General features: G+C 48.5%; 1 protein-coding gene across 1 annotated transcript; it reads left to right on the forward strand.

Moving 5' to 3' along the window:
- The first annotated feature begins 7,359 nt into the window (after positions 1-7,359).
- Positions 7,360-16,363, forward strand: gse1b (Gse1 coiled-coil protein b). Its single transcript, XM_068739658.1, has 15 exons — positions 7,360-7,521; positions 8,275-8,474; positions 10,034-10,200; positions 10,333-10,518; positions 10,856-11,011; positions 11,590-11,867; positions 12,359-12,671; positions 12,754-13,319; positions 13,409-13,521; positions 13,601-13,880; positions 14,426-14,533; positions 14,621-15,001; positions 15,174-15,479; positions 15,950-16,053; positions 16,226-16,363. The coding sequence occupies exons 1-15, from the start codon at positions 7,362-7,364 to the stop codon at positions 16,361-16,363; spliced, it is 3,456 nt and encodes a 1,151-aa protein (XP_068595759.1). The 5' UTR covers positions 7,360-7,361.
- Positions 16,364-18,080: the final 1,717 nt, after the last annotated feature.

Consider the following 18,080-nt stretch of genomic DNA (forward strand, 5'->3'; position numbering starts at 1 on the left):
GTCTCCAGCAGACACTAAACATGTCCAGGCCGTGAGGCACCAGCAGTCTGGGGCCACATCTTCCATCCCTCCATCTCTCCAGGGTGTATCAGTGGAGCAGGTGCTCGTCCTCCTCCTCCTCCTCCTCCCACGTCCCGCCTCTCTCTCTCTCTCTCTCTCTCTCTGAGGACAGTCAACGTGTTGTCCTTCTCCTTGTCACATAGGTGCGTGTTTGGGTGGAGAGATCACAGTGTGACTGTGCATTTTGCAGCTTTTGCAGTTCATCTGCTGACGATGAATCGATATTATCCGTGTCTTTAGTGAGGCGGTAAGTTCTCTGTGTGGATAAACGTGTATTTTGCTTTTGTTGTAACACCACGTGAATGAGCTGTATGCCTGTCTACCCCTTTTAAAGTTAATACGAGGTTAAATTGTGAATTTACTGCTGAAGTATTCGATACTCTTTTAGCTGTTGTCTTTTTTTTTGCTGGCTTTACCTTGACTCCATTGACTATTTTATTTTTGCATGTTATTCCTGCGGTTGAGCTTTAATTTGTTTGGGCAGCGGAATCAATAACTTCGTATCCTCCTTTTTTTTTTTTTTTGTCTGATTCAGTGAAACAAGTTAAATTCTACTTTCATTGGTTTTGAATGAACAGCAGTGGAGTGGAGCGTAAGTGTGATTGAATCAGTCGTCAGTATAATCAGACAAACTGGTTGCGCTTGACGGACGGTGTTCCGACGCGCAGGAAACAACCTCTGGTTACAGCTTTCAAAGTAAAGCCGCTTTCGTATTAGTCACGGCGATTGCACACAAGATATGACGTTATAGTGACCAAAAAAGAACATATATATGTTCAAACATATATGCACATATATGTATATGTACCAACATATATATATATGTTCATGTTGGGAATATTAGTGGCTTTTATTTTGAAGTGAAGTTGCCCACTTCCTGTTGTACGGCTCTAACCGTGTCCGTCTTGACGCAGCCGCGGAAGGTGAGGCTCGTTAAGGTGTTTGAGGTTCCTGTCAAACGTGTCCCTGATCAAACAGCGCTCCTGTTTGCTCGTGGTGAACGGAACGGACGGACAGACACGAGACAGACACGAGACAGACACGAAACAGCCATCTTGTTTCTGGTCGTTCCTCACAGCGGCCGCGGGAGTTTCGATCCGGGAACCTTTAACAGTGACTTTATTGTTCCGCTGAGATGGACGCTGCGGGCGCATGAGCAGCAGTCAAGCGGATCGCGTCGCTTTTATGCGTGTACACACACACACGCACACACACACACACACCCTGCAGGTGGAGTTCAACGCACGCACGCACGCGCACACACACACTGTTCACGCGCCATGTGCTGCTCCTGACCTGCCGGAGACCAGCTGCTCACCGGGGGTCACTGAGTAAACCTCCTCCGATCCACCCCGGACTCTCCTTCATCTGGCTCTGAGTTTATTTTATTATTTCCTGTTTCTTGCGGAATTAATTGTTGCGTTTTCGGAGAAACCGAAATTCGATCAGTTTCTGGGGACACAGTCATGATTTTCCATCCGCTTCCATTACCAGTGCACAATTTGTCTGCACTTTTATCACTTGTACTTTATTATTATTATTATGATTATTATGATTATTATATTTGACAACGAATGTCAGCAGCATTGAAGTATCTGTAGTGTAATAGTCATGTTGAAGTATGTGGAGGTAAAGTACGCTTAAATTAACTTTAACCCATCGTGCTACAACTTCATCGCTGCTTGATACAAAATGAAAAGTCTCCCGTTGATTTAATTACTATTTAACATAATTGGATTAGAAACTGTCACACACGACCGTGACTGACAGTTTTCCTCCTTTAGAAGTTTCAAACATATGAAGAAATATTCTTGATTAATGAATTCTTTCTAAATAAAGCTATTCTTTTTACAATATGGTGGATTTAACACATTTGGACAGAGACTATAAAGACAACATATAAACATGTCACTGTGTGACCGGAGAAACCTGCATGGTCTATTGGTGACTGGAATATATTATATGATGGCCCGTGTCTCTGTGTGTGTGTGTGTGCCTGTTAACTTGTGTGTAAGAACTCCATTGTTTACTATAGAAGCCCCCCCCCCCCCCCCCCCAAATTACAGGCTCCTCTTTCCCGACAGCAGCCTGTCAGGCCGCTCTCTGTGCATAGCTGTATTCTCTTTGCACACCTTCCTGCAACGAGAGCGTCTGCTTATGTTCTGCCCCTTCGTGTTTGCCCCGATGCCCCGACTATCACGATGTCGGCACCTGTTTAGGAAAGGAGGACGAACTATGACTGTCAACCGTCTGACGTGACCCTCACACACACACACACACACACCATCCCGTAGGGAAGCGTCAGACTCAGCCAGCCAGGCAGGAAACAAGCTGAGAAAAAAGCAAAGTGAGATTGGTTTGTCTTATATTGTTTAATCTTTTTTTGCATCATCTCTGCATCAAAGAGACGCTGCAGACGAGATCGATGACACGGGGAGGAAAGACAGATCTGTATCCGACGCGATGTGAGCGGCTGCTGAGTGAGAAGTAGGAGGCTGGGGAAAAAAAAGCAAGTGACAAAGCAATGACACGATGGCGCCCAGATAAGAGAAAAGTGTGAGGGTCCCAAAATGGCTGCTATTTATATCATCGTTCTGCATCTTAAAATGGTTCGCTGCTCATTGACGAGTGCATTGATTAGAGGAAAGGAGAAAAATGAAGACGTGCCCTGCAGAGTTGTAGGAAAAGAGAAGAGGGGAGGAAAGCGGAGCTGCTTTAATGCGGCGAGCCCATCTGTGCTGACGGGCCTTGTTTCTGCTCGGAGCCGTGGCTGCGATAATTCATAGACATTTCATTATCATCTCATCTGTGTTATGATAGCAAAGTAAACATAGCTCTGCTCTGGCAAACATGCGGCGGAATAAGAAACGGAATATGCACGCTTCGGTCGTTGTTTCTCTTGCTGTGTGTTCTGCTAATTCTCTAGTTTTTCTACGCTGATTCCTGTTAGTTTAATGTTTTTGTTTCTTTCCCTTTTTTTTGCTGGAGGTGTTTGTTATAGCAGTATGTGCTTTTTCTGCTCCATTTATCCCAGAGCCATAAATACGTGTTGGCTGTTCAGTCCCTGGGGGGTCGCATGCATACGTTTTGTGACGCACAGGTCTTGAATCCTGAGTCAGCTAATTGCGCGTGTGCCTGCGTTTTTCATGCATTTTGCACAAACGCACATTTCTATTTGCGCCGATGCCATCTCATGACATGTTCCTTATGCTTGCGCTCCTTTATTCGTGTATTTCTGCCTTCACGAGTGTCCTGAGGTGCCGGGGTGAGAGCGTGTGTTCATTGTTTATGGATTGTAAGGAAGTGTTAAGTGTTTCTGTGCGAGCTGCAGAGTGACTGGAGCAAGTAAAGCCATTTAGCGGCCCCTGGAGTAACCCTGGAGACTGCTGCGTCGACGCCGCTCTGACTGCTATTACAGACAAGTTTAAGAGGCTGTAAAACATTTGGCTACTTTTCGTCTCCCTCTCTTTGCTTCTTTCCCTCTGTCAGTGCGTGTGAGCTTGTCAGAGGAATTTAATAATGTCTGCCAGCTATTGTAAAAGCAAGAGTAACTCATATCGGGATTACTATCAGCTGTAGGTGCCCAAATAATAATAATAATGTCTTAAATGCTATAAAGCATATGCTGTGTTTCGAGGACATGCACACTCATTATCTCATTGTTGCTCTAATGGTTGGTAAGTCTTCATAAAAGGGGGCGCAGTCATTCTTATATCGTATCCGACACACAAACGCACTCAGGCTACGTTCACGTTACAAGCCTCGTTCCAAATTGTTGCTCAGATCAGATTCGGTTGTCTTCAGGGTTCTCCTTCATAATGTGACGTCTGCTGAAATGGAAGATATTTGGATGCACGTTTTACACTGGAATCTTTGCCCCGAAATGGACGTGTTGGTGGCAAAATGATGCAAAATGAAGGTTTTCTCAGGACATCGCTGCTCTCTGGTTGTTTAGTTCGACCGTGCTGCTGCCGATCGTTGGTGACAGCGGAACACAGGACATGCCTTTATTCAAAAGGCCGAGTGAATTCCGATCTGACAGTTCCATTCGTTTCTCATGGCCTCAAGTTGGATTTTTGTTTTTGCGCGGCCTTGGAGCGATCCGATTAGGAAAAACAAGTGCTCTCGGCCAGCTTTTGTAAACAGTTATGTACAAGCTTGCATTTTCTGAACAGTTTACACTTTCAAAACAGCTGATAATGACAGGACTGCAAGCCTGCAGCCACTGAGCTATCTAGCGATCCATCACGTTCCGACGTGGCCGTGATATTCAGTTAACGTAGTACATTTTGGGTGATCACAAATGTCAACAAGAAAAGTTCAAAAGGACTTGGAAGGACCAAATAGGCAGATTGTTCTTGGAAATACTATGATCAACAACGTACACAGTCCTAAATATCTATCAGCGCTTAATGCGCCCCCTGGGGGAAGGTAGAGCGAGAAGGTCGGCAGGGTTTGCAGGTGGATTGACAAAACAACCAACCAAACCAAATAAGCTAGCAGCCAAACTAGAGTCCGAGGATGAATCCCGTTACAAAAATCAGGCTGAACGTAGCCTCGGACATGCCAGAGAGACGAGGCTCGTGTGTAGGGGGTGTCCTCCATTTTAATGACCCATCCCTGTTTACACACACACACACACACACAAAGACTAGACATTGTCCCTCAGTAATGAGCTGAAAGGGTAGAGTAGCCCCCCCCCTGCTATCCTCACAGCCCCCCCTGTCTACGAGCTGTTTGTTTTGTGTGTGTGTGTGTGAGAGAGAGAGAGAGAGAGAGAGAGGTGTCAGAGACACAGGCCACAACCTGTCCTGTAAAACTTGCATCATGCTGATTAGAGTGTGATTGTGTATAAAGGCGTGTTTGTGTGTGCGGGAATGGAGTCATGGTTGGGTGTCGGTTCCCTTTCTGTTGCTTTCTGACCCGTGTTGGAGTAATGTCAGGTTGGTGGCGCTGGTGGCACGACTCTGGTGGCACGCTGAGCAAGTCCAACAGTTTGGTTCTTTTTCCATTATGGCTTAGAAGTCATCGCCCATAAATGCACCTCGAGATGTAAGCTAGCTGCTATGTGTGTAGCTACCGTTTATTCATGCAGGCTAACATGAGAGCATCAGTATAATAACAGTATAAGTGCTACTAAATGTCTTCAGATTCAAGCTAACATGCTAAATATTAGCATTCCATCCACCATTCCTTATGGTCGTGGTCGTTCATCCAGTCATCACGCTCAAGAAATCACTTCTGAAGGGAGTTAAATGTCTTAATTTGTGTTTAGGGCTGTGGTGTGCTTCACCCTGCTTTCTGTGGCAGCCAGAGGTCACAGGTGAGGGGTGAAAGGTCACTGTCAGTAGCTTCCCCTCTTCCATCTCACCCCCGTCCCCAAAGCAGACAGAACCGACTCGCAAAGAGACAGAGTGATGGATGGAGGGTCACACACACACACACACACACACACGCCCTGCCCGTCATTACCATACCCCCCCTGCCCCTCCTCTTCCTACCCTTATCCCCCCTGCCCACCCCCCAGCAAGCACCATCACACTCCTCCCTCCCTCCCTCCCTGGATTGTGAGCCAAAAGGGGGGAGGGATGAAGAGAGAGACAGAAAAAAAGAAAATGACAGAGAGTACAGTTTGAGCGAAGGGACAGCTGAGGAGAGCAAATGTAAAGATAAAACGACTGACAGAACAGAGAAGAGGAGGAGGAAGAGGAGGCGGGGTGGGATGAGAGGGCAATAGATGGAGAGGGAGGAGGAAAGGAGGAGGAGGAGGATGGAGAGGAGACGGAGGAGGAGGAGGAGGGGGGGAGGATAGAAAAGAGGTCACGTGACCGCATAGCAGCTGCAAGGCTGAGAGGGAGAGAGAGAGAGTCTCAACAGAAAGACGGAGCAGGAGGAGAGGAGTGAGCAGGAGGAGAGGAGTGAGCAGGAGGAGAGGAGTGAGCAGGAGGGTGAGTGCGTCTGTTTATTATCCATGTGTTAGCATGTTTGTGAGAGACACGGGAAAGAAAGAACAATCACAGGGAGACTGTGTGTGTCTTGGCTTTTGTAAAATAAGCTCCAGTATGCTGGATGAGAGAGAGAGAGAGAGAGAGAGAGAGAGAGAGAGAGAGAGAGAGAGAGTCAATAGAAGCTGTCTCATCATCTCTCTCGTGACTGCTGGGCTCAGCGGAGACGGAGAAAGACACTCGCATGCTCAGCCTGCCGGGATCTGAGCTTTGCCTCTCTTTCTCTCTCTCTCTCTCTCTCTCTCTCTCTCTCTCTCTAATTTGCCCCATTAGAATGACAGCCCTCATAAAGAAGGCGGCACCGATGCTGATGCCCTGATGACACGCCTCTGACGTGTCGTTCAGAGCGCTCACACGTTGGCTGACGGGTTTCGCCGCTGCTTTCTGGACAAACAGAGGAAAAGCAGCTTTTCAGCAACTTGCAGAGGAAATCGTGTTTCTCGTGTTTCTCGTGTTTCTCACATAACTCTGGCGTCGGTTTTCAAAACACGCAGAACAAATGGACAAATCCATCATCACATGGCTACCTGTGCACCTCTGTGCCCCCCCCCCACACACACACACACACACATGTGTGAGAGCTGGCAGGAAGAAGATTGATGCTGGTTTATTCTGACGCCGTCCGATTGGCGTAACGTGCAGATGCACTGCCGTGCCCGTGGCCTGCGTTTGAACGGTGGTGGTAATGAGGTCACCGTGTAGCAGGCCGGGGGGGGGGGGGTAGTTCCAGAGGTAATTAATATTACTGGGTCAGTAAGAGGGTGGAGACAAAGATTACTCTAACCAGGTTTGATCTGTGTGTGCGTGTGTGTGTGTGTGTGTGTGTGTGCGTGCGCGTGTGCGTACATGTCTGCGTTTGGACGAGGCTGTAAACCTGCAGTGAACCCTAACGTGCGCGTGCACACACACACACGTTTCTTTGTGTGGACGGACTCCCTCGAGGAAACGGACATGTGTGCGCTGATGTGTGTGATTTGCTATTAGGGTCATCGCTCTCTTTGACACCGCTGCCCCCGGTGGAGATGAGCCACACTGATGCACCCGCTATGATGTAAAGACACAAAGGGAGACACCTACACACCAGCGTGTCCCTTCGCTCTCACCACTTGTGCATGATGGGCCTCATTTGTTTCAAGAGGAATTGTTTTTTTGGTGCAGAAAGCGTTTTAAAGGTTTCATTAAATGTCTGTTTTTGTGATATAATCAAATGATGAATTGTTATAAATGGGGGACTGACATATTTCTGCTTATATTAAGACTCATCATGCCTCTCTTCCTCTCCTCCTCTCCTCAGGTATGAACCATGAGGCCGATAAATCACCGTCATTAGGAATGATCTCCACGGCTACCGTCAGTCCCCTCAGCCCGTTGACCAATGGGAACGCAGCTGCTCAGTCTGCAAACGGATTCGCTGCTGCCCTGCGTAAACTGGCCAAACAGGCCGAGGATCCCAGAGGTGAGATGTGAAGGCAGAGTCATCGTCATGTGTGTGTGTGTGCACGTGTGTGTGCGTGCGTGTGTGTGTGTGTGTGTGTGCGTGTGCGTGTGTGTCTAAACTCATTGGCGTCCTAATGAAGGTGTTGAATAAGAGCTGACCTATGACCTCTCCCTCTCTGCCTCTTCCTTCATCCGGCGCCATTCATCACCTAATAATGAGAATATAATCAGTCAATTAAAACAAGCTCTCCCTCTCTCTCCCTCTCTCTCCCTCTCTCTCGCTCTCTCTCTCTCCCTCTCTCCCTCTCTCTCCCTCTCTCCCTCTCTCTCACGCTCTCCCTCTCTCTCACTCTTTCTCTCCCTCTCTCTCCCTCTCTCTCCCGCTCTCTTTCTCGCTCCCTCTCTCCCTCTCTCTCCTGCTCTCCCTCTCTCTCACTCTTTCTCTCCCTCTCCCTCCCTCTCTCTCTCTCTCTCTCTCTCCCTCTCTCCCTCTCTCTCCCTCTCTCCCTCTCTCTCACTCTTTCTCTCCCTCTCTCTCCCTCTCTCTCCCGCTCTCTTTCTCGCTCCCTCTCTCTCACGCTCTCCCTCTCTCTCCCTCTCTCCCTCTCTCTCTCTTTCCCTCTCTCTCTCTCCCTCTCTCTCACTCTTTCTCTCCCTCTCTCTCCCTCTCTCTCACTCTTTCTTTGTCATGCATTATGTCACCGGGGGTGGTTTGTACCTGAAGTCTGTGGCGCTCGTCTTTAATGAGCTGTTCCCGTCTCTCCTGCCTCAGGTTCTGCCGCTAGTGGCGAGTCGTCTCCTGTCACGTCCCCAGCCACCAGCCACAGTTCGCCAGTCACAACACCCAAGCGGGTCTCAGTAGGACCCCTTCTGGGCCAGGCCAGGGGTCTTGGGGTCCCTAACCCTCCTCCAGTGGTGACCATCGCCCCCACCAAGACGAGCAACGGCCTGTGGAGGGCCGACGGACGCCAGGTGAGAAGGGTGTGTAAATCCTGCTGTCTCCCTACGATCTGTCCTCCTCTCTTCATGCCTTCCTCATTCTCTCACTCTCTGGTGCATTCTGTTAGGCAGATGAGCCATCCATCTTCTTTATGTGTTCTGCTGCTGCTCTCTCTACCAAACAACTAGTCCCTGTTCACGCCAGCACCGAACTGTCTACGTTTTCCCAACTGTCACGAATCAGTCCAGGTCTGAGGCGTTTGTAAAGAAACACTGGCGGCTGCACAGACCGGCACCTTTTGTGTTCAGCTTCCTGGAGTGTTTGTGTGTGCACGTGCATGTGTTTGTGTGTGCATGCGCATGTGTTTGTGTGTGTACTTGACCCTTCCCCACAAAAGGCTCAGAGTGTGAAGAGGGACCTGTGTGTGTGCGTGTCTGCGACTGAAGTTAAGGTGGGGTGAGGAACCAGGCCCCCTCACACAATGCCAGGGTTAGCCCCCCCACAGCAGCCACTTCCCCCTGGATCAGAGCTGCCTTTCTCCCCCCTCACAAAGGCCGCTCTGTGGCTCTGCCTGCCCGGCGGGAGGGGGGAGAGTAAGAAGGAGCAGGACGGTCAAACGGAAGGTCTCTAAAGCTCGTGTCTGTCCTTGCCATTTGTCCTGGGACAGAAACACAGGGAAACATAGCTTCACTTTTTTTTGGTATGTGTTTATTGCTGAATCTGAAAAGGGCATTGGCTGCCTGTCGGGTCAGAGGTCAAGGAATGAGATGGCCGCTCTCCAGCCGGCGTGTCGAGTCCCCTCCTCATTTTGCAGCAACGTAGATGGTTGAACAAGAGAGAAAGTTTGTCCCTCATTTGAATCGTCTTTCCATTATTCGCTCATTTAAAACTATTCAAACGTATTCAAAGTCCCGGTATTCCACTGGAAAACAAGGTAGCAGATTGGGTGTTGCTGGCAGAGGTCATTTGTTTGTGGTCTGTCTCATGTCCTGTGTTGCTGTAGCAACGACATTTGACACATTGTGATGCAAACACAAAACTCCCTGCCTATAATTATCCATCCCCCTCTGTGAGTGTAGAACGACTCAATGCACACACAAATACCAAATACAAGTGACAATGTTGCACAAAATGTAACACAAGGTCTGAGCTTTCTTGATGGTGGTGATGAGCGGGTCGTCTCCAAGTTCAAACTGTCATTTGTCACAAAACGTTGATTTCCAATTAAACATGTGCAAAAATATAGACAGAATGACCTTTTGCAAACGTGCATTTCTACTGTCAGTAAGCTATTAGACACAAAGTCACATGATATTCATCCAGGACAAATGTGCCACAGTTATCTTTCCTTTCATTTGGGGGGTTTCCCATAATTGCTTGTGCCACGGAGCGGTGATTTGAACCTTCGGTGACTGTGAGGCGAAGTGAGAGAGACGGAGGGCGATGAAGGGCAGAGCAGAGCAGATATAAGGATCATCGTTCCATGTTTATCTCTACCTGTTATGATAAATCAGACCTACTTCTCCTCTCCGCTGAGCTCAGGGGGGGGGTCTCCTCTTCTCTGAACATTTCTCTGCTGTCTCCCTGTCAGGTGGAGCCGAGTGTTCAGGGCCTCAGCAGAGACCGGGTGGGCGCTGAGAACACCCAGCAACAGCAGGATAAGAGGACTCCTCTTGCCCCACCTCCTCACCATCTTGCTCACCCCTTCAGCGTCACCCCCAGCACCATCATGCAAGACCCCCGAATACAGAGCCTGAGGTAAGTGCAACTGACCTTCATTACTGGGCTGCGAGTGCTTGAATGAGCCCAAACTTTCCGGTTCTCTCTCCTAAAGATCTTGAAACTGAATGCCGTGTCAACAGATTAACTTTCTATGCGCTCGCTGTGCAGTTTGCCTGCACAGATGCACCCCGTGGTTCCACCGGGGGCCGCCCCAGAGGAGTACCTGAGAGCACTCCGGCCCTTCGCTGCCCCTGACGACCTCCGACTGACCTCTCTACCACTGAGTCTTGACCACGCCGCGGCCGCTGCGTACTATCACCCTGCGTATTTGCACCACCCGCTGTCCCTACAAAGGTAGCGATATGCTATCTGGTCAGCTGCAGAAGTTTACTTTGAATTGTGATGAAGACTTAAATGCAGTTTCTGTTTGATTGAAAGACGACTACTTTGATGGGTTTCCTCTCATTAGGAGCTTAAGTGATCTACTTTAACAGCTGGAATGCATCACGTTACAAGTGATGTAAAATAGCATGGAATGTGTCTAAGCAGAGTTTTCAAAGGGAAATGACACAGTACTTTGATAATACTGAGGTAGAAGGACTCGGTAATGCTGCTTTGGGTTTACCACGGCAACGCTAGCAGCTAAAAATACACTGTAAAACACCGACCTCTGTGCGTCCGTCTGTCCTAGGATGGACGAGTCTCTGTGTCTTTCTGCACTGCGGTCGCAGTTCTACTCTGTGCCTGGAGGGGGCACCTTCCCTCCTCTCCACCCTTCTGCCCTCCACCTCCACCTGCCTGGAGGCCCCTACCCTAGAGAGCTGAACCACCCAGCACTGGCTGAGAGGTAGCGTTCTGCTTCCGTGTACTCTCTCTCTGCAGGGTAGACACAGGTTGCTGAGTGTGTGATATTTTTAGCATCCCCCCCCCCCCACAGAGCCGATACACTCATCACAAACAATGCCCTTCACACACACACACACACACACAAGCATGTCTCCCTTTACATCCTCATTTTCACAGTAAACATTGTTTCCCTGCGGCATTAAGCGCCGGGGAAATGTTTGTGTTTGAGATGGATGGTATTTACGGGCTGCTTCTGTAATGGCTACTGCATATCCTGCAGGGTGGACTGTGTGCTATTGATTGCTGGTGAATGTCTTCTGTGTGTGTGTGCGTGTGTGTGTGCGTCCCTTTCCTGTGGATACCTATTAAGTGTTCGTCTGCTCTTGCTCAGTCATGCTGTGTGTGGATTATTTTCTTCGTGGTAAGCGGAGACAATGTGTGCATATTTGTGTTTCTGCCAGTGTGTGTGTGTTTGAGGTTCACCAGTGTGTGGTTAATATCTGCCTCGTGTTGGGTGTTGCATCTCTCACCCTCTCCCCCCTGCGTGTGCGTGTGCACACTTGTCAACCTCCCCCACAGGCTGCAGATGGAGAATGAGTTCCGCCAGCGAGAGATTCAGCAAGAGCGCGAACGAGAGAAAGAAAGGGAGCGCGAGGCCGGGCTGGAACGGGAGAGGGAGAGGGAGAGGGAGGAGGAACGGGGGAGAGAGCTGGACCGACAGAAGGAGAGGCAGAGGGAGAGACAGCAGCAGATGGTCAGAGAGGCAGAGCAGCACTACCTGGCTGAGCTGCAGGCTCGGATGGGACCACCAGAGGACAGGGCCTGGCCAGGGGAGAGGGCGACCCCAAACAGACCGGGTACCGACAAACACACGCATGCAAGCACACGCACACGCACACGCCGTTTGGTGCGAGTGAAGAGCAGCGTTTCAGTTTATTGAACACACCGGGTCTGATCTGGACTCCCAAAGACGTTGTAATTGTGAGTGCAGATAACAGCCAGACACTTCAAAGCGCTTCTCAATCTTGATCCTCATTAGTTTGAATCTTTCTACTCGTTGTAAGACACGACCTTTGCGTCCCGCCGTGGGCAGCTTTACTGTCTCTTTCCGGCACTTTCTTCTCTTTGAAAGTCGTTCATGGCAGAATTTTAAGGCAACACCTGGAAAATTACAAAACAATTAGTGTTGATTATCGATTACAAATAATTATGGATGAAGTGGGAATTTTTAACATCGCAAACGACACTGGTTGCAAATTAATATGAGCTAAAAGTTTTGAGTTCAATTTTTCTTGTTTATAAACGGTACAAAGTAATTCATCAGTTCCAAAACCTTCTGCTTGTCCAGATAAAACCAAGGACTCCGAGCACCCAGGTCTCCCAGCACCCAAACCTCTGTCCCTGCACCCCGGCCTGAACTCCTCCAGAGGCTCGGTTCCACACACAGTGCCCAGTCTGGTGCCCTCTCACCTGGGGAAGCATCACGCTGCTGCTGCCGGGGGGCTCCGCGGGGCTCTGGCGGCCGCCGCGTTGACTCAGAGAGTGAGCGAGGCAGCGTGGCTAACGCATCAACGACGACAAGGACCGGAGAGGGAAGGTCCACTGGAGATGGGTCCCAGGTCACCTGGGAAATGGGTGGAGCCAAAGAGAGACAGCCACAGGTGAAGATCCTGAAAGACTTGGCTTCGAAACGGTTTTGAAACGGGACTTTGAACTTCCTTTGCTTTTCATTTTCCTGAACAGAACCAACTCGGTACATCACAACCCAGGCAGCAAGGAAGGGACTTCCTGCCTCGGTGCCCCGCCTCCCCTTATCTCCCCCAAAAGTCTCCATCATTCTCCTGCCCCTTCGGCTACGCTGTGGAACCCAGCCGCCTTTGTTGACAGTCCTGCAGACTCACGCAGAAGACTCAACCCTCCCACACTGCCAAGTCGACCTCCTCCCGGACTGACCAGAGCTGACAGGGCCCCCCTGAGCTGGGGGGAGAAGCTGGAAGATGGAGGCAGAAGGAGAACAGAAGGAACGGAACGATACACCTCGCTGAGGGGAGTTAGTTTGCAAGAGACCGGGTCCTGGAACAAGGCGGAGCAGGACCTCTATCAGCGGCATCGCACCAGCAACCTCTACCATAGAGCTTGTGTAGCTCCTGATGCAGGAAGGCAACGCCAAACAACGCCTCCATCTCCACTGAGGGAACGCCAGCCGCAGGATAGCATGCTGGTGTATGACGAGGTTCTCAAGCAGCACCGCTGGCTGCTCAGTAAGCTGGACCTGGAAGAGAAGAAGAGGAGGGAGGCCCGAGAGGGAGGTGAGCGTGGAGGAGGAAGGATCGGTGGGAGATGAAAGGATTATTGCTGCTAATATAACCAATCCATCGACGTTCTCTGCTGTTATTAGGTTATTACTATGAACAGGAGGAGTCGTATGATGAGAGCGATGAGGAGGAGGTGAAAGCCCATTTGAGGAGGGTAACAGAACAGCCGCCACTTAAATTGGACACATCCTCAGAGGTACGTGAACACATGAATGTCATAGTGACATGATGATTAGTGATTAGTTATTCGATTGATCCACTCTCTCCCTGTGAAGAAAGTGGATTTCCTGCGCGTGTGTGGACTGACCACGCTGGCCCATCGCGATGAGCTTCTGGCGTGGAAGAGGAGGAAGAGGAGGAGGATGATGAGAGAGCGCAGTCTCTCTCCGCAGGCTGCGCGGGGCAAGAGGAAGGCCTCCTCGCCTTCGAAAACCACAACTCCTTTAACGACCCCGTACTCCGCCGAGCAGATGGACAGCAGCCCTCAGCTGGAGGAGAAGAAGGACTTCCTCCTCATGTTCAACCTCTCCCACGTTAGTCCCCAGCAGAGGCGAGGTAAGCGTCCGACACGCTGCAGTCGCTCCGCCTTTTCTCTCTGCAAAATGACAACGTGCAGCTTCTGTTTCTGTTTCGATGTTTACTGAATGTGGGAGAGACGTTAATCTGCAGGGGAGGATGTGGCAGGATTTGAATGTGAAGTTTTTCAAAAGACAGTTTCAGTTTAAAAAACAAATGTAAGACTTCCTTTTAAAAACGTATTATTATTTAAACAGTCCTTGTTCATCACTTCCTTGAGGAGGCGCCGGTGGACAATCTCCGGCTCACTGATGCTCCCTCTCAATGTTCCTTCCTGTTAATAGAAGCCTTTTCTGATCCCTCAACCCCACACGAGGACAAATTACACTGTGACCTGCCATTATCAGCTTTTAGATTAACCTTTTAGATGAACCTTGGCGAAAAGCTCTACACCTATCTTTATAAATGGGAATATATTTACATCTGTCGCTGTGAAGAGAACGGCTTTAAAACAGAAATTGATGAGACTCCGAGAAACGTTTTGTGATATCTCAGTGAAGACTTTCCTGTCTTTTTCTCTGTAGAAAAGGAGAGTACGGAGGAGCTCCTCAGGGCAACTCAGAGGAAGGCTGCGGCGCTGGACACCCTCCGATACGACCCTCTGTGCGGCAGTCCTCCCGCTCTGTCATCTGGTGAGACTCACACACACACAAGCGTTTATTCGTGTGTTTAAAGTTACAGAAACTCTTTCTAAAGAGTCCTAACAAATTCTTCTTCAGGCGACTCCTCGTCTGCTCCTCCGCCGTGTCAATCGAACGGACATCTGGACCCAGACTCTGCCAGCCCCTCCCCTCCCCACCACCTCAAACCTAAGCGCCGCCTCCAGAACGACCCATTCAAACCGGCTATGGACGCCTGCACGGCCTTCATCCCTGTGCCCTTAACCCTCCGTCATGAAAAGGGTGAACTCAAGGAGGCTCTGCCACACAGGAAGCCCCAGGGCGTCCAGAGCGGCGTTGGGGCTTCTCCTCAGAAAAAGGAGCCCGGTCCTGCTCGCAATGGATGGAATCGTCCTCCTGAGAGTTTCACACACGAGGCCTTTGCTCAGCATTTCCACCAGGCTGTGCTGCAGTCCACACACAGCACACTGCAGAGTAAAGGTTAGCCATTCACTCCCAGAGATCCTGGCCCTTTAGGTCTGATGGTTAGTTAGAAAATGACAATGTCCCGCCACCTAGTGGTGGTAAGGTGCAATGTCTCCTGGAGAGGTACCTCATTAAAAGTGGATGTAAAGCCTGACATGGCCTTTTTTGTCTCCCTCTGTTCTTCCAGGAGTCTCAAACTGCGTGTCTGACTCCAGCCTGAAGGCCAGCCGCTCGTTGCCTCGCAGCGTCTCTCACCCGAAGAGCTCAAATCCTAGCCATGCCCCTCAGCACGCGCTCATCAACGGCCATCATTTCAGTCTCCCTGTAGTCAGCAAGGACACTCCAGGACCACGGGAAACCCTGTCTGATGAGGAGGAGGATGAGTCGAGTCAGGAGGAGGAAGACGAGGAGGAGGACGAGGAATTGGAAGAAGCGTCAAATAAGTGGCGAGGGATTGAAGCTGTTTTCGAGACATACCAGGAGTATGTTGATGGTGAGTGTAATCCCTGTATATGCTGATTCACGTCAGATTATTAAGGTTGCTACCAATAGTGACATTTCATATTTAACAACCAGGAAACAGCCAATCAAATGTTCTCAGTGTCTTGTGTGTAACTAAGAACTGCACTAAACGGGTTCATTTACATTTGAAAATAAGTATTTTTTATTTTTCTTCTTTTGTGAAATATACACTTTAATATAGCGCCAGTGTACTGGAGGGCATTTCCCTCCGTTTATTGGGAAAACAGTGCAAAAAACTCACTCAGAGAAACTAATCTACGCTCTGAGTGCACTTGAGGAATGAAAATAAACTTGTTCAAGGACTGAGGTCCGGATCGGAGGTCTGGAACCCCTAACCCATAGCCGTCTGTCTTTGAAAACCTGATTGTTGCCAGACGTCTCGTGCGTCTTAGTTTTAAATATTAAAGAAATATGAATTTCCGTGTGTTTCTCTCTGCACAGAACGGAGCATAGAGAGGCAGGTTCTTCATGGACAGTGTAAAAGACTTGAAGTACAGAATTACAACCTGACCCGAACTGCAGAACAGCTCTCTCTCACTATGGGGGTAAGTATCTCTGCACAATGGTGCGTCGGTGACTCTGTGTTTTTCAGACTGGCACCGTGACGATCTTATAATGTCCGTGTTCCCGTTTGACATTTGGACACACTGCATGTTTGCGACTGATGCAGCGTGGAATATCCCGGTTTTGTCTTGACACGGTCTTTTGATTTGATAGGAGCTGGTGAGCCAGAGGCAGAAAGTCAGGGAGGAGAGGGAGAGACTGCAAGCCCAGCTGGAACACTTCAGGCGATGCTTAACACTACCCAGCATTCACTGGGGCAGGGGCCAAATCAATGGGCACACACCGAGGTGACCTCTGACACAGATTCTAACTGTGGCGAGAGCAAGACAGGCTGGAGCCGGACCACTCTCTGTACTTGAAGCACTCGACGGATCCAGTCCCTTGCCTTGCTGCCCTTCTGGCTGTAGGTCTGGGCAGTCAGCCTCTCTCATTGTGCACTGTGTAGGTGAAACAGCATGTTTGTCAGAGTCATGCTGACCCATTCAACTCATATTATTGAATCTTTGCATAAATTATATTGCGCTAATGAAATATTATTACTTGGCACAAATCTGTAGCCTCTCTGCACAGCGAAGGAAGCAGAATTTAAACGTGAGGAAGTCACTTGTTTAATACGCGGAGATTGAAAACGGAGTCAAGGAATCAAAACACACCTCAGGCCTTAAACTTGATAGGATGCACTTGAAATGAAACGGGAAGAAATGCTTGACCGTCCTCTGTGTGGTATGATGCTGTAGTGTCCAGTGGGCACTGCATCTGATGGATGAAGCAATTTGTGTGCCGGTAAAGGTTCTGCAGAGGATAGATAACATCTGAAGGATATTATCTATATAATGACAAATGCTATCGTTGATGTTTTTTGAGGTTTAATACATTTTCCACTGGCAAAGTCCCTTGTGATAGACAAAGAGTTTTGTATGTTTTATTGCTTTAACAATTTCCTGTGGGGGCTATATGGTATGTTTTGTTGAAATTGCTGCTGGTCAGAATGATAGGACAGCCGTATTTGGGGAAAATGTGAAGTTAAAGATGTCTGGGAGGTTGAGCAGGATGGAGAGGAGACAGAAGACAGCATGGCGTCTTTGTCTCGTATCATCATCGAGTTGTCGTGATTATAGTTCAGATGGTTTATCACTATTTTTTATGAGGCTATTTGACATTTTGCACGTTTTTTTTAGATAATCGACATCTAAAAAGTAGATTTAGACAGATGGTCCTCACATAACCACATTACGAAGACCCCGCTAAACAATTTCTCCTTAAAACAAAACCCCCGTTAAAGTGCGTCAAAAAGTTTTTATATTTGCGAAATATATGGCATTTATACTGTACATATGTACTACATACTCACTCACGACTCCAGCCAGTGCATTCCGCTGGTCGTAGCAGCGATTCCTTGTCACTAAACACATACCGGTACCTTTGAATTCCAGAGTCGTCGTTAAACGAATGCTTTGTTAGATGAGGACCAGACGTATCGTCCAACATTACTAATATTTCACACATCATATGGTGATTTATTGGCATTAGTATGAAAAAGCTCAGTTAATTAATTTTATAAAGGACAACAAAAGCCCATTTTTTTTGTATCAGACTCTGTCAAAATTAATATATAGAATTTTTCCTCTAATTTTGCCAATTTATAACAATAAGTTACATGTTCTCTAATCTTTTGATGAGATTTATTTTCAAGCCATGTAAAACTCTGCCTCTGAATATTGAGATCCCAGCAGTCCATTCCCACAAGCTGCAGTCGCAAAGTCCCGAAATGATTTCCTGCATCACCAGAGTCTTTCTGTGAAATGTTGAATCTCCTTTTCAATCGGTTGCTATGTAATGTATTATTTGGGATGTATAATTGTGATTTATTATTTATTAACATATATTAATGTACATTCTGATGGAAATTTACATTAAAATATTTATAAAATATATTTAATCTGTTGTCATTGAGTATGTACACCATGGACAACTTTATGGCGGTAATCTTTCTATTGACGTAAGGAGG

This window comes from Brachionichthys hirsutus, chromosome 5, assembly GCF_040956055.1.
Source record: "Brachionichthys hirsutus isolate HB-005 chromosome 5, CSIRO-AGI_Bhir_v1, whole genome shotgun sequence".
NCBI classification, from domain to species: domain Eukaryota; kingdom Metazoa; phylum Chordata; class Actinopteri; order Lophiiformes; family Brachionichthyidae; genus Brachionichthys; species Brachionichthys hirsutus.